General features: G+C 36.0%; 2 protein-coding genes and 1 non-coding gene across 4 annotated transcripts; 1 reads left to right on the top strand and 2 right to left on the bottom strand.

Annotated features, from left to right (window-relative positions):
* The first annotated feature begins 1,171 nt into the window (after positions 1-1,171).
* LOC103497681 (uncharacterized) lies at positions 1,172-10,133 on the top strand. 2 transcript variants are annotated; one of them, XM_008459936.3, is made up of 14 exons: positions 1,175-2,021; positions 2,288-2,374; positions 3,254-3,363; positions 3,483-3,533; positions 3,884-4,055; positions 4,369-4,686; positions 4,761-4,964; positions 6,601-7,086; positions 7,198-7,407; positions 8,122-8,310; positions 8,643-8,806; positions 8,908-9,060; positions 9,161-9,239; positions 9,367-10,133. In XM_008459936.3, exons 1-14 carry the CDS (start codon positions 1,587-1,589, stop codon positions 9,820-9,822), a joined length of 3,114 nt encoding a protein of 1,037 aa, XP_008458158.2. In that variant the 5' UTR covers positions 1,175-1,586; the 3' UTR covers positions 9,823-10,133. The 2 variants fall into 2 exon arrangements, with proteins under 2 accessions (XP_050947949.1, XP_008458158.2); XM_051091992.1 differs by lacking the exon at positions 9,161-9,239 and having other exon boundaries at positions 1,172-2,021.
* A 455-nt stretch (positions 10,134-10,588) lies between these two features.
* On the bottom strand, positions 10,589-15,404 carry LOC103497680 (BAG family molecular chaperone regulator 6). The gene is made up of 3 exons (XM_008459935.3): positions 15,212-15,404; positions 12,765-14,679; positions 10,589-12,399 (listed from the first exon to the last, which is right to left on the bottom strand). Exons 2-3 carry the CDS (start codon positions 14,577-14,579, stop codon positions 10,756-10,758), a joined length of 3,459 nt encoding a protein of 1,152 aa, XP_008458157.2. The 5' UTR covers positions 14,580-14,679; positions 15,212-15,404; the 3' UTR covers positions 10,589-10,755.
* Positions 15,405-15,606: 202 nt separating this feature from the next.
* Positions 15,607-15,678, bottom strand: TRNAG-UCC (transfer RNA glycine (anticodon UCC)). Its single transcript has one exon. It is a non-coding gene; the product is annotated as a tRNA-Gly (tRNA).
* Positions 15,679-16,729: the final 1,051 nt, after the last annotated feature.

The raw sequence follows: 16,729 nt of genomic DNA on the forward strand, positions 1-16,729 counted from the left end.
CTCTTGATCTTATAAAATGGAAGCATTTTCAATATCTTTTTCACTTGCTTTAAAGTGGAGAGGAAACAAGATTAATATAATTGATAAATTTTCTTTTAAGTACGTTTTAGGCCAAAGTTACCTTTGATTCTTGAATTTACAAAACTTGTCTATTTAATTTTTGGAATATGTTTAAAAAGTCTTTTAAAGTAAATTGTTTACGAGAATATTACATCATAAACTTGAAAAATAATTTAATATTTATAGTTTTTTATCCTCTTACTTATTGCACTGAAAAAGATAATAAAAATGGGAAAGTAGCAACTTGTTCACCACAAATAATTATGTTAAGACGGTTCGAAAGAAAATGTTATTTAAAACATTAAAATAATTGTGACCATGATTAAAGGATTTGGAATATGATTATTCAAATTTGTGTTAAAAAAAACAAACTATTGGTCAATACAAGAATAGTTGAACTAATATAAACATGTACCATTAACTTCAAAATTCGAAACTTTAAACATTTGAAGAAAAAAACTGTTAAGTTTAACCATTTTAACAATAAACTTATAATAAGATCAAATTATTACGATAGTTATATGGACATTAAATCAACAAAATAGTAAACCTCAAAGTTGAGATGGACAAAACATAAAAACTCATTGTCTACTAAAAACAAAAAACTAAAAGTTAGTTAGTATAACTCAAACCTATATCAAGTTTAGACTTACCTCCCATTTCTTACTACCTAATGTAAAAATGTAAATTTGATCTTTGAGAAATTTATAATTAATTCACATTGTTTAAAAATTTAGAATTTAGTATATATGATGTTATAAAAACTAAAATTTAATTCTTTTTAATAAATGAATGGACCAAATTCATAATTTAGCCCTGAAAGGAAAAAAAAAAAAAAAACCCAAAAAGTGTTTCTTCTTAATGAACAACCAAAATTTGGTTAAGCAATAAAAATAAAGAAAATTTTTCTTGTTTAGTGAGGGAGATTAATATCATCCTTTACGTATGTTAATCTCTAAAAGAAGTTGGATACGATCTAAAAATGGAGTGTTGTTGAAACAGTAGTACACTAGAATCTTTCAATTTCAAGAACGTTACTTCAAAAAAAAGCTCTTCATTTGTTTTACGTAATCACAAATTAATATTCTTTATTTGGCAAACCAAAGAAGAGAAAAAGAAAACCCACCATTGCCTGTAAAATCTTTGAAAATCTTTGATCTTTAAGGAGACCCATTGGAGTTGAAGTTTGACGGTTCACGACGATGCTGATATCCACGTCAACATCTTTTCTTCTCTCAAACCTCGCTCCCTAACTTCACCAATTTCCCCCCCTCTCTCTCTGTTTTACTCAACTCACAAGCATCTTCTACTTATTTGCTTTCAATTTACTGCTTCTACTGTGCTAAATCTGTCTCAGTGGCAGACCCATTTAAGCAATTGTCGGCGATTACTGGGTTATTTGTTGTTTTTCCATTCTGAATCTCGAATTTCCCATCTTTTCGTTGTGAATTTGGTGTTATCTGATGCGATTCATTGTGGGATGTTGAGTTGAGGCGTTTTACTTTACTGTAATTGGATGGAAGCAAATGGGTTCACTGGAAAATGGATTTCCATTGAAGAGAGACCCACTTCTTCGTTCTTCATCGAGTGTTAGAGGGGAAAGATTCCCATTTCTGCAGAGACCCAGATCGAGGTTTTCACGGTTTCTGTTTTTCCGAAAAATTGATTACTTGCAATGGATTTGTACTGTGGCTGTGTTCTTTTTCTTTGTGGTTCTTTTTCAAATGTTCTTACCTGGATCAGTCATGGAGAAGTCTGAGATTGCTCTTAAAGATGTAGAGAAAAGTTTAGGGGATTTGAAGTTTTTAAAGGAGCTGGGCATGCTGGATTTTGGGGAGGATATTCGATTTGAGCCGTCGAAGCTTTTGGGGAAATTTAAGAAAGAGGCAAGAGAAGCAGATTTTTCATCTTTTAATAGGACAAGAAGTCGTTTTGGGTATAGAAAACCTCAGCTTGCACTGGTAAGTTTGCTACCACAATCTTAGCTATATTCAGGAATTAGTTCAAATCTTGAGCTCTTGCCATTGTTGTTCTCATTTAGTTGTTTTCTCTGTTAATGCTTGCTTTTAAGTTCTTCCATGGATTCTGAATTCATCTCTTTTACTTCATTTTATTGTGTAGATTTGACAGTATGTTTGAGTCCTACACTTCAATTGAATATTACTCAATTCATGTCTGATGTCGTTTCATATTTAAATTCCTTTTATTGGCATTGTCTCTTTTGTAGGTATTCTCAGATCTTTTGGTCGATTCTTATCAAGTGCTAATGGTAACCATTGCATCTGCTCTTCAGGAGATAGGATATGTATTCCAGGTAATTCGTTTTTTCAAACACCAGAATGTAATAGTTGTTACAAATGTCTTCTTTAATCTCAATTCACCTTCTATTATGTCGTTTAGTTTTTGGGGATTTGTGGGTTAGGAAAGGAGTAAGCATGCGTATTCCTGGAATTCCCAACTTCAAATATTTTGATGCTGTTAATACTTGATAGTGTTGATACTGCTGTTCTTCATACATCTTTAGAATTTCGGCACAATTGTTACTGCATCGCTGGCCTTTCTTATCTTTGATTGTGTTACTCTATTTGTACTTAATACGATAATAAATGAGAAAAAAAGTTGGTTTCTTTTTTCTTCCTTTCTTTTGAAATCCTATGGATGGACATAAGTCGACGCTATCAAACAATGCAACGTCAAAATATAAAGGTTGTATCGTTGTAGGCTACTCTTTGCTCCAGGATATTCACTTAAATTTCTTTTGCCATTTGCTCACAAGTCATAATGCTATGGATAAAAGTTTCGTCGACATGACATACTTTTTGTTTCTTCTACAATGTTGCCAAGTTTCGTGGTTACTTGCGGTGAAACATTTTCCTTCTTCTCAGAGTGTTGAAAACTTAATATTGTGAAGGCGTTTACGAATTTGTTCACCATTCTTTACTTTGATACCCCCCTTTATTGCTATATCATACCTTATCCTCTTCGTCTTCGTAGATACATACTTGAAACTGCATTATTTTCTCAGAATACAAATATTCTTTTTCTTGTTTTCTTGACTTGCCAAATTGGAAGTCTAGAACTAACTTCATCAGCGTAAAGTTGCCTTATTTACTTTATATGACATCTGCCATCATCTGCCATGGAAATTATATACACCAGCATATAATTGGGCATTCAACTGTTTGCTCTACAGGTTTATTCTCTTCAAGGCGGGCCAGCAAATGATGTTTGGAGGCAGATGGGAGTCCCAGTTACTATAATTCAAACTTGTGATGAGACTGAGGTCATGGTTGATTGGCTAAAGTATGTTAGTGCTAGTTATCTCAATATTTTGACCAAATGACATTTATCTCTATAACGTTCTATTGAAGTAGTTATGTATTGTTTCTTTTTCTAATTACTTTTATGATGTTTTTTTCCAGCTATGATGGCATACTTATGCACTCTCTTGGAGTGAAAGATGTCTTTTCCTGGTAAGAATGAGTTTGGTCTCCCCCCTTTCCCTTTTTCTATTTCCCCAGTGTAGTCGTTTGATTATCATGAAAAAGTATACTGCTTCATAAAATGTTGGGCTGGTGTTGCCATTGCTTTAATAGAATTACCATGAATTACATTCAGAAAAGATGGTTCTTCGAAAAGATGAACTTTGGTTTCATAATTGGGGGAGAATTTCCATAGTCTTCTGTTCATTTGTGCCTACTTTAATAGAATTTCCAAGAATTGCCTATATATTTCCATCATCAATCCATCTTATTTGTACTAATAATTTGGCAATATGCAAAACTCTATTATTTATTTCAACAAGTGGTGTTTCTTGTCGCAGCTATCTGCAGGAACCTTTCAAATCCTTACCTCTCATCTGGACCATCCATGAAGAAGCCCTTGCCTTACGATCTCAAAACTATGCATCAGATGGGTTACTTGATCTTTTAAATGATTGGAAGAGAGTATTCAACCATTCAACTGTTGTCGTCTTTCCTAATTATGTTATGCCGGTAATGGTTTGCTTAACTACTGATTAATATTAAGATTAAACTCAGAGATGAACCAATTGACTAACCTGGATATTGAGAAATAGTTGGTTAGGATTCATGCTTTCAAATGTTGCACAACTCGAAATAAAGATTTTCCAAATGACATATTTGGTATGAAATTTGTTATTTGTATTGTGTATGACATCTTAAAACTCATTTTCTGGAAAAACTTGGGTTTTCAACTTAAAAAAATCATTTTTCATATATTATTAACCTGTGATGTAATGAATTTGTCAGTTATTAATTGGTTTCATTATATCTAAAATTTCCACAGATGATCTACTCTGCATATGATAGTGGTAATTTCTTCGTGATTCCAAGTTTTCCTGCTGAAGCATTGGAAGCAGAAATTGATGTCACCTCAGATGCTGATATTCTACGTGCAAAAATGGGCTATGCAAATGATGACTTGGTTATCGCCATTGTTGGAAGCCAATTTTTGTACAGGGGCATGTGGCTGGAACATGCGATGGTTTTGCAGGCCATGTTGCCACTACTTCATGAGTTTTCTTTGTATGAACATTCCAATTCTCGTCTCAAGATATTTGTTCTAAGTGGGGATTCAAATAGCAACTACACGATGGCTGTTGAGGTGCATGTCTTCTTTGATTTACATCTCTTGTTGATGAGTTGCTAGCTTTTATTGACTCATCTGGTTTCCCTTAGGCCATTGCTCAGAGACTGGAATATCCAAGGAGTGTTGTGAAGCATTTTCCTGTTGCTGCAGATTCAGACAAGGCTCTAAGTATGGCTGATCTTGTTATATATGGTTCTTGTTTGGAAGAGCAATCTTTCCCAAAAATTTTGGTAAAAGCCATGGGAATGGGAAAACCAATCATCGCCCCAGATCTTGCCATTATTAGAAAACACGTATGTTTTAAATTTCTTATTTCTTATTGTCTGGTAACATGATACAGATGGGATGATGCTTGTTCATATTCTCACCAGTTCTATCATGTCATACATTTGTTTTTCTTACATATAAAAAAATCATAAATAAGAACCAGTAAACAACAGAAAGGGAAGATTGGATAATCCTTGGCGAAGCCAAAGTCAAATGACATTGGAAGCAAGCACTCAAATTAAAATTATCGTAAGTCAAAGTATGGTGTAATTACTAAAATCTTAGCCACTCTAACAGGACAGGAAAAAACAAGAGTCACATGAAGTGTCAAACTTCTGTCTTCCCCTAGGAAAATTTTTTATCTATCCCTTAGCTATGCTAAATTCCAAAATGAAGTCTCACAAGTATAAACCTCAGAATATATGAAGCACCAAACCAAGAGATGGATCTTAGATCAAGGCAATAGTATCATAGTATGTATGAAACTTATTTCTTTTTAAATCAGCCATCCACAAATTATAATCCATGAGCCAAGTCTAAAGGATGAAATTAACATTTTCCTAGGTGTTTTCTTTCCAAAACACCTTGTAGAAATCCACATGGAGAACCTCATCTTATCGGTTGTGGTCAAATAAGTAAAAAGGAATGTTACAAGAAAAATGGTATGCAAGATCCAATTTCCAAACTGATAGGTGGCGTCTGAAGAGGCAAACTTCCAAGAATTAGAGTCAGCCACGATCACTCTTCCACCACCCATCATTAATCTCAAGAGCAAGTGTTATCCTTCAGGGTTTTAATAATTGTTGGAGTACATGATTTGTTAACAGTTAGTCTAGGAAGGGGAAAGAAAATTCCACAATTGTTTTTGAAGTTTGACCATTTGTTCAAATCCTGTTCATATACATGCTTTACTTCAAGGAAGCTAACCCATGAAATAGTCACCTCAATCCTACGCATATAATCAAGTAAAGCTAATTCATAGTTGATAAACTAGCTTTACACCTACCATGCACACAAATCAAGATAGTATGGCAGAGGATATGTTCTACCTGTGTGACTACAAATAATGAACAAAGAAATTCATTTAAAAATTCTTCATATATTGACCCTTGATTTCAGAAGTTGGAATTTTGTGTGTGAACAATGTGATATATTATCACTTAGAGAAAAGGGTAAAATGTATTGTACCTGCCTTTTCACCCTCTCACAATTGAATGTTTATAGACTAGCTCCATCATGCTCTTTTTATGTGCTTGACTTGATACTGGTTTAAGACCTCTCTTTGGAGATTCTGTGTTCTTGCTTATACGAGCATATTTTTTGGTTCCCTGTTTCTTCTTTCCTCTCTTCTCCAAATTATCCCAAAGACTGTAGCATCAGTGTTCTCTCAAGGAGGGACTTTTGGAGGATGTTTGGAATGTGGATTAGTGTGACTGTCTTTGCTACCCCTCTAAATTGCTTAGGATTTCCAATTTTTTATTACTGACAATTGGAGTTAAAACTTTTTCCCATTTTGACAGTCCTTGTAGTTGATTGAAGTCTTTTCTGTGTAGTATCTTCCTTTTGTACTTGTATGATGCCTTATTTTTGTTTTAAAAGAATACATTTTTAATATGTGCAAATCCTGGGCAAAGTACTGACTGCACTGGCAATAACAACTAGGTTGATGACAGGGTAAATGGCTATCTGTTCCCCAAGGGAAATTTCAATGTACTTTCCCAAATTATTTTGCAAGTGATCTCGGAAGGGAGATTATCACCACTGGCTCGCAGTATTGCTTCAATTGGAAGAGACACTGTGATAAACCTGATGGTTTCAGAAACTGTGGAGGGATATGCCTCACTACTTGATGCTGTTCTTAAGCTTCCATCAGAAGCGGCACCAGCTAAGGAAGTTGCAGAAATCCCATCCAAATTGAAAGAAAAATTTCAGTGGCAGTTATTTAAAGGGGTATCCAATTTGACTGTCCTGCAGATGAACAAAAAAAGTTTCACAATTTTAGATGAATTTGAAAAGAATTGGAACCATACTCCAAAAAGGAAGCCTGGTAGTTCTTTTGCTTTTAATGAGTCATTTATATATGATGTATGGGAGGAGGAAAGACATACTGTGATGTCTAATATCAAAAGAAGAAGAGAGGAAGACGAGGTAAGATTAAAAGCAGCACATCTCCAGCTCTCTATAATTTATAACGATTTTGTTTTTTTTTCAATATTGAATTTCTTTCTTCTTATTGTCTTTATTACTTGAATTTGATAGATAAAAGATAGAACTGAACAACCTCATAGCACATGGGAGGATGTGTATCGAAGTGCTAAGAAGGCTGATAGGTCTAAGAATGATTTGCACGAGAGGGATGAAGGGGAGCTTGAAAGGACGGGACAGCCATTATGCATTTATGAACCTTACTTTGGCGAAGGAGTTTGGCCTTTCCTGCACCGTTATTCTCTTTATCGTGGAATTGGGCTGGTGGGTTTCATGAAAGTTTTCTGCCTGCTATTTTTTCCATGTGCAAAATTGAAGCTGAAAATAGATTGATATCTTCTCTAACTACCATTCCATGACAACTTTGTGCATTTCTGCATTATGAATCATTATAACGATTTTTTAAAACTTCAATGGGGTTCCGAGAGGTTAACTGTTAACATTGATTCTGCTTAACTTCAATGATTTTCAAGATCCGGTGTCAATTGATACTTGACTAATTTAGAATATAATACAAAATGAAGTCTATGTTGATCGTTCTTATATAATCTCTAAATGTTGTTTTGAAGTATTTTGGGTTTTGCCTCGAGATGGAGTGTCTTACCTTGAGAGTTTTGTAATTGTTTCCCAATTTCTATCCATGTCAATTTGGAAGTCGTCGTGTTGTAGTTTGTATCCTTTCAACTTTTTATGTCTTTTCATTAATCAGATAAAACTTTTCTTATTAAAAAAAAGTAAAAAGGGTAATCGTTGTATGTGTGCTGGATTTAAGGTGTTGGGGTAATTTATTATCTTCCCGTAGTTTCTCCTGTTTCTTTTCCCCTTTCTCTCTTTACCAAAGAATATATGCTTGGTGAAAGTTCAATGCACTTTTCAAATTTATGAAAAAACATTTTCTTTTTCCATCAAAAGCCATGTCAATTAAACAAGCTACTCTATTTACCATCTTAATGTAGATGTTCAATGTTATTGTTGCAGTCTAGTAAAGGCAGGCGATCCGGAATAGATGATGTCGATGCACCTTCACGGCTTCCACTTCTTAATAACCCTTACTACCGTAATGTACTTGGTGAATATGGAGCCTTCTTTGCAATTGCGAACCGGGTCGACCGCATTCACAAGAATGCTTGGATCGGTTTTCACTCTTGGAGAGCAACTGCCAGGAATGTATGCGACATTTCTCCATTCAAGTTTCTTTTGATGTTTTATTTCTTGAACTCACTTTTACATTTTGTAGTTCTCTTCTACTGAAAATAAAAAACAGACTACTTGAACTTGAAACAATTGGTAAGGTTTGTGTCCATGCATTAGCTTGGTAATTGGAAGTTGGAAAGCTAGGCTGCTGGCATGATCTTTAGATTATTTACACAAAAGAAGTGCACGTTTACATGAGCATGAGGCAAGGAAAATCCTCATTCTTGCAATCTTTCTGGATTGCAGAACAACATTTCGACAGAGAAAAGCAACTCTTTTGTCTAACCAATGGTGTGGTTCAACAGGTATCACTTTCAAAAATTGCGGAAACTGCATTATTAGATGCAATTCAGACACGAAGACATGGAGATGCACTCTACTTTTGGGTCCGCATGGATTTGGATCCAAGAAACCCACTACAGCTTGATTTTTGGTCATTTTGTGATTCCATAAATGCTGGAAATTGCAAGTAAGACATGAGAACTCATGGCCCAATTTTTATACAGATTTATTTGAACTCTATACAAGCATCAGATATCAATTCTTTTCCTGTGCCATTTTTGGTTATAGGTTTGCGTTCTCTGAGACTTTGAAGATGATGTATGGTATAAAAAGTGATCAGGAATTTTTACCGCCCATGCCTGCGGATGGATATACATGGTCTGCTATGCAGAGCTGGGCTCTCCCGACCAGATCTTTTCTAGAATTTGTCATGTTTTCAAGGTTTGCAAGAGATCTTTCTCCTATCTTCACTGTGCTATGGCTATAGTTTGTTCGCTATTGTTTGTTTAGGCTTTTTTTCTTTTCTCTTGGGTATTTGCAGAATGTTTGTTGATGCATTAGATGCGCAGATGTACAATGAACACCATTCAACTGGACGATGTTATTTGAGTTTGTCCAAAGTAATTCCCCTCTATATTTCTGTTTCAGTTGTGAACATGGAACCATGAGCATTTTTTAGCACTGCCTTGTAGATAAATTTCAATTGTTATGTTGAAATTCCTAGAGTTGAACTATACTTTTTTACAGGACAAGCACTGCTACTCCAGGCTACTCGAGCTCCTTGTGAATGTTTGGGCATATCACAGTGCAAGGCGTATTGTGTATGTGCACCCCGAGACTGGTGCAATGCAAGAACAACACAAGTTTGATCTACGGAGAGGTCAAATGTGGATCAAATGGTTTTCGTACACTATGATAAAGAGCATGGACGAGGAGTTGGGAGAGGAAGCAGATGCCGATAACCCCACAAGACGGTGGTTGTGGCCATCAACAGGTGAGGTCTTTTGGCAAGGTGTGTACGAGAGAGAGAAGAATTTACGATTTCGGCAGAAAGAACACAGAAAGCAAAAGAGTAAAGCTAAACTAGACAGAATGAGACACAGGAGACACCAAAAGGTGATAGGGAAGTATGTAAAGCCTCCGCCAGAGATGGAAAATTCAACCACAACAAATGGTACAGAAACTATTTTGCAAACTAATTAACTTGATGGAAATTGGAGGGTTAGTCAAAATTAGAGCCTAATCTTAAATTCATTTCATTTTTAACATCTTTTTTTTTTCTTATCATTTTTTCTGGAAGGATGTCTTTGGGTTTTGTTTTTTTTCCTCCTTTCTTTGGTTCAAATTTTATTGCTATTATGTAAAAACTACATCCTTCTTGACTAGTGCCATTGTATGTTTATTCACGTGTATTATATTGTGTTGTTTCCTGTTAAGTCCATTTTTATGGCAGTTCACTCCTAAATGTAATATATACTCTTTGGAAGTGAGTAAATTCGGGGTTTTTTCTTTAATCTTAATGTATGATCAAAATATTATCGGGAACTTATCTTTTTCTCCAAGGTATGTGAATTGGGTCTATCTTAGAAAAAACAATTGTGATATCTTTTTATCCTGAAGTACTTCTTTTTCCGGGATTTGTTATGCCGATATTATTCCATTTGTCTCGTCCAACAAGTGTTTAGACAGGGATAAATGTGGTTTAAGATCATAATCTGTCATCGTGTTTGAACTTTCGACAAGTTATTACTTTACAAAGCCCTTTGATTGAATGGATAATTCAATCATCAAATGTTTTGAACTTAGGGATAACAAGATTTTGTTACTAAGTAGGCATTAGAAATTATAACTCTGTTTGAACTGGGCACTCTTGCAGCACACCTCACTGAATGTATAGTGAATAGAGGAAATGAATTTCGATCATTTTGAACAATAAGTTGGAAGGATACTTATGAACAACGACTATCAATTACAAAGATGCATTTTATTTTTATCACAAAGATTTACAGCGGGATGAAATATTACAAAATATGGGACTTTGTCACAAACATACATGTATTCTATCTCTCCCATTTACTTGAATTGAATTTGAAAACTTCTTTATTTCCTTACAAATGAGAGGGATCACAAATAATATCAAGCTTTTATGCGACCATTCAACGTAGAATGTCTTGACATAGACATGCCACAACCTCGCCTTTGTTTCTTCTTCCTTGCCAACCTTTTTTCCAAGTCCCTCACTCTTCCACTCAGTTTAGATATGAAGGCTATCTGTTCTTTGCCAGCCTCCATTAACTTCTCCACCATCTCTCTCATTCTCTCATTTTCTTCAACCAGTTTTTCGTTCATCTCTCCGTCTCTTACCAAATCATGCTTGTCCACCGTCTCCGGCTGGGCATTCGGCGAGGCAGGTAGGGACACTTCACCCATCTCGATAGAGTTTGCTTCCCCAGCAGCACGTAACTCGTTAGCCTGGTTACCTAACTTGTAGGATGGGATATGTTCAAGTACACATAGGTCTTGTAGCACATCTTCTGCTATTTTGTTTTTCGTATCTGCAGTTTGTTGTTCATTTTCTTTGGTTACCATCTCGTTTTTTATGTTCTCATCATGGTAGGATTTTGATAGTTCCTCTAGCGATTCTGCAGATTGATCACATGCTCGTCTAGCATGGTGGTTGTCCCACTCATCTTCCAGCACCTTCTCCACCTCATCCGTCTGCTGTCTGTCTTCATCGGTTAACAATTCGTTTTGGATGATCAGGTCATCATTAGAGTTTGATTTCTCCACTGGCAATGCTGCAGATTCATCCGGTGCTCCTTGCTTCTCAGTAGGGGTTCTGTCACCATCTAGTTTGACTGCTAAATCATGTGAATTCTCTTCAGCCTCTGATACCTCTCTCCTCAACTTAACGTGCTCCAGCTTGTCAGTTTCGGGTTTCTTTGAATTTTCATCCTCTCCGATTGGAAGTTCCATATCTGCAGCCCTTTCATAAGGTGTTGAAATGATTATATCACCAATTGCTTCAGGTGTTTGTCCTGCTTGTGCTCCCACTTGATCATCAGAATCAGGGTTCAAAACATGAACTTCCGAAGAATCTCTTACAGGATGGCCATCTTCTGAAAAATATTGGTGATGATCTAAAGTTCCTTCTTTCATGTCCATTTGAAGAACTTCACCTACATTTTCCTCTGCATCATTGACCAGCTTCACATTCTGTTCCATCTCAGCTCCCGATTTATCCTCATCTGCTCTTTTATCCCCTATTAGGGAAGGCATAACTTCTTCACCCTCGATCTGGTTGGAGATGTATTGAGAGGACAATCTGGAGGTATCTTGATTTTGACACCCATGTTCTCTCGGTTTTGCAAGTTGTTCTGCTTCAGACACGGTGGTATTTTGATCATCTACTTCCTGTAACTCGCCAGGTCCATCCCTCGGCCCAAGTTCTTCGTCTGTGGAGGCCTTCATGCCTGCAAAGCCGGCCATATCATCAACTCCGACAAGGGTTTGAGCTCCATGCGACTCCTCCAAGAGACTGTTGCTTTCATTTACCACCTTGGGAAAGATTTCACCGGTTGATACTACATCTTTCTTCCCCTCCTCCTCCTTTATGTCATCATGGGTTTCCACATCAAAATGTTCAGTAGGTTTTTCTATGGAGGCTTCAGGTACTACTTCTGTAGGCTTGTTAATCACCATGCAGTCAAGTTTTTCCTCAAGAGCTATAAGTTCTTTTGCCAAAGATTTCCGGAACTCCCTTATACTTGGATGCAGACCCTATTGAATGCAAAAGTAGAGAAGATAACTTAGTATAGTCCTTCAAATCTATATTTTAGTTTCAATTTAACAAAACGTAATTGATAAAGGATAGAGAGGGAATCTTAAATTTTAAACCTACTTCAGTCTCGAACTGCGTTAACCCCGGATCGAAGACAACTACACCTTCTAAAACCACAGTCATGTTCAGACTAAGATTTTAACAAATTTATTTTCACCTCCATGGCCATCAATAACTACTAGAACGATAAAAGTTACCACTAAACAATAAAGGAAGCTAAGGCATTTTGCAGCAAGAGTTTTCCAAATATCGTCTTTGCAATCATTTAAGAAGCAAAAGTAAAAATTGAGCGTTGATAAAATACCTGTATGGTGTCAAGTTTTAGCAACAGTCTCATTATCATTTCTCCAACAAACAATCGTTCTTTCTCATCTTGAGGAGCCAGTTCCAGAGCTTTCACTCGATTTTGAATCTCTATGACCTTTTGACGAACTTCAACAAGTTGCTTCATCTTTTTCAGAAGTTCCCATTTCCGAACTCCGTAACCACGGTAAGCTGACTGAATAATCACGGCTGCTTCATCATCTGACAAGTTAGGTTTTTCACGCTTCCCTTCTTCCTGAGCCGAGTCCCCTGAACTTACCTCCAACCGTTTGTCGACTGCCTTCTCGGGAGATGCTTCGCTTATTGCTTTATCTTTCTCTCCATATTCTTCCCTGTGACTTTCTTCTTCTTCTTTGCAGAGCTTGTCAGAAAACTTGTCATGAGATTTAGACTGCGTTGGCAAGCTTAGTGGCTCTCCAGTGCTAGAGACACTCTCCTTCTCCACTTGATGATTACCATCAGGGGTCTCATGGGTTTTCACCTCTACAGTCTTGATGATCTTTTCACCATCTGGTTCTCCAGTAACATTATTGATCTTTGAATCCAATTGAGAACTTTCCTTGACGGCAGTCGATTTTGGAGAACTCGACCTTGAACTGCCGTTGCCATTTTTTTTCTTTGAAAGAGGATCTACTCTGAGACAAATAGGGGGCAATCTTGATTTCTTTGGCGAGGATGAAGACCGTCCTTTCACATTATTTCTAGACAGTTCCTTTTCCTCATTATCTTTTATAGCCTCCACAGGGATGCATCTCCTTTCTTTATTTTTCTTGGTGTCTTCTGTCTTGTGGTTCATATCCATTTCAGGAATATTGATCTGATTTACAGTCTTCACAACTTCAGGACCTTCACTTGTAGCATCATCTTTTTTCAAGATATTTGTTGGGACCAACTTCCCAGCATTAGAAGGCTCATCAGTGGATCTTGCAGAAGCATCAAGATTTTGAACATCAGCTTTTCTAGCAGCCTCCTCTCTACCAAAAGCAGGCATCCAAATAACAGGAAATGGAAACTCTTTCTTTCTGTCCTCCTGTTGCTTATTTTGCACACTTTGGTCCCCCGTGCCTCCCGCATCAGGCAACAATGATCCAAGGCGACTCAAATCAGACAGAGGCCAACCACTACAGAATTTCGGAGCCTGTTGGAGAGATTTCAAATTCTCCGTCAAATTCAAGTCACGGCGTTCCTTCTCATGCTTTGGATTTCCAGTTTCAGAAGGCTCTCTCTCTTTTTCTCTCCCCACATAGTCGGGTGGAATCCACACAATTGGGGGCTGGTTATTTCCTAATTGAAATGGAACCAATGATCCCTTCCTTTGATTGTCCGGTTTCTCCTCCTCAATCTTCACACAATTCTCTCCCTTCTGGTTCTGCCCACACAAACTATTAGGACAGCCACAGCAGTGATGATTCCTCATCATGCTCTTATCAAACTCATATCTGGGCTGCTCAACGTTATAATGCATGGGAGGAACGTACTGGACATAATACGGTTCGGGGCAAGGTGGATAGCCACCGTAGCAGTGCATATGCTGATGGGGTGGAACAGGAAGATGCGATGGTCTAAAATTATAACAACCAGGGAAGAAATTACCACTACTGCAGCAGGAATAAGACGGCATTGGCCAATCATAATGCCAATAATTACGCCCAGAATCATGAGGAGGCATACATGATTTAGTTGGATCCATCATCGAGTAAGAAGGGATAGTGTCCATGCTCGGATACTGATATGTGAACGGTGTTGTACTTTTCTGGAATGGATGAGAGTCCATGTACCTGTACATGGGAATCATTTCCTCTGTTTGATCTGAAGTCCACAAAAAAATGCAATAGGCTTACAGGACAAATAATAAGCCTGCTCGGCTAACACAATCCTTAGAATTTTTGTTATTCCTGTAAAAGAGAATTATCAAAATCACATTTCAGAAAGAATTATGAATGTCCAGGCAACAAAAATACCGAGCAACGAACATTATCATATGATGCAGATTAAATCCCCTCGACCCAGCTCGCTGACCAGGCAGCAAGACGGTACTTGTTAACAAATGGATTCTCAAGTCCAGGTTAGAAAATTGTTCATGATCCCAACCACTAACTTACCCAAATTCAAGAAATAAAGGGAAAAAAAAGAAAAGAAAGAAAAAAGAACTCAAACCCAACCAAAAGAAAGTTAAAAAAAAAAGAAAAAACGGAAACTTAACTAAACGAACAACCAATAATTAATTGCCCGACTGACTCATTTAAGGATGGGATGGATTAGATATAAATTAATCGCAGCACTATTCAGGATCATCAATTGACATTAAACTTATAAGAAAAAAACAAAATTCAAATTCCATTTTGCATTTGGATAACTAAAAGGCGGGATTCAAGTTCCATATTTGAAATTGGAGAATTTCGAGAAATGAAGAACAATATAACTCACCACCAAGGCTGGAATTTGCAGAAGAAGAACGAAACGGTAAGTAAAATTCAGCCAGTCGATTCCAACACAATCCAGATGACTTAGATCTCGGCGCGAAAACGGTCCACCAACCCAGAAAACAGAGATTTGAATTTGCTTTGTCGCTTAAAAGTCGCTCAGAATTACTCGGCGATACAAGAATTGATTGTTCTTCAGAACGCTGAGCCATTTTATACGTTGGGAATGGAAAAACTCTCCGGTGTGTTCGAGATTCTTCTGGTGTGTCTCGCCGGAAATATCTGGAAACAGAATGCCACGTGTATGATGACGTCAGCTTATTCTGGGTCCTAAAAGCTAAAAACCTATTTTGGTTTAAATTTCAAAATTATCATACTATAACATTATTTAATATTTATTGCGTTTGCCGGGAGTCGAACCCGGGTCTATTGCTTGGAAGGCAATTATCCTAACCGTTGGACTACAAACGCAGATATTTGACTCGGTATTGTTAATTTCATAAATTAATTTTAGAATAAATTTCCATTTTTAAAAATCAAAATATTTGAATATATCTATAAATCACTCATAAGTTTCTTTTTTAATAGAGTTTAATAATTAATCTTCGAATTTTAAAAAGAATAACCCACAAGTGATGTTTACTACTTTCCTCCTTCGGATTAAATCAATTTCAATTTCATCTTTAGAAATATATATTTATTTTGATTTCTTTTATCATGAACTTTCTTGTTCGACTACATCTTTTGACTAATTTCATCAACATCGATCTAATCTTCGTAATTATATAATATTAACCACTTATTTATATTATTCATTGATTAAAACATTTAATTGTTACACTTATTTACAAATTTCAATTCCTAAAAAGTAAGGTTGATTACATAATATTTCTTTTCTTTGTTTGGTTACTTTCATGCAAGATCTCTCTATATATATATATATAAAATTCCATGAATTAGAAAGGAAAAGTAGACCAAGTCAAATGGTCACTTTTGACGGGTTTATGAAAGTATTGTTTGTATTTTGGTTCATCTCCACCTTCTAAGAAACTAATAGTATATTGATTTGTGTTTTGATATTTTGTCTTGATTCTTCTACTTTTTATATTTATTAAATTTAGTAAAATAACAAATGGGCTATAGAGATTGTATAAACCAAATCAATGGAAGTCTCGAATATTATTGAAGAAATCAATGGCCTATTGGTATGTAAATGGATGATGAAGTAAAACATTAGTTAGATAAATAAATGGATGTAATTATGGTCAAACAAAGTACTTAAAATAAATTTAATCAAACGGATTAAGAGACTTAAAAAATGTTTGTCCTCTTGAGCCGCCAGCATTCTTAAAGCTAAATATTTTGAATATTTCTCCATATATTATATTAATCGAAATAAAGTATTAGCTCTTTATGTAACTTTTGTATTGTATTTTATTTAGACATCAACTATCAAATTTGTAGAATTAAAAAAAAAAGTTATACAAAATACTCTTCCATTTGGAGTGTGTTTTAAATATGT

Source organism: Cucumis melo, chromosome 11 (genome assembly GCF_025177605.1).
Source record: "Cucumis melo cultivar AY chromosome 11, USDA_Cmelo_AY_1.0, whole genome shotgun sequence".
Classification (NCBI taxonomy): domain Eukaryota; kingdom Viridiplantae; phylum Streptophyta; class Magnoliopsida; order Cucurbitales; family Cucurbitaceae; genus Cucumis; species Cucumis melo.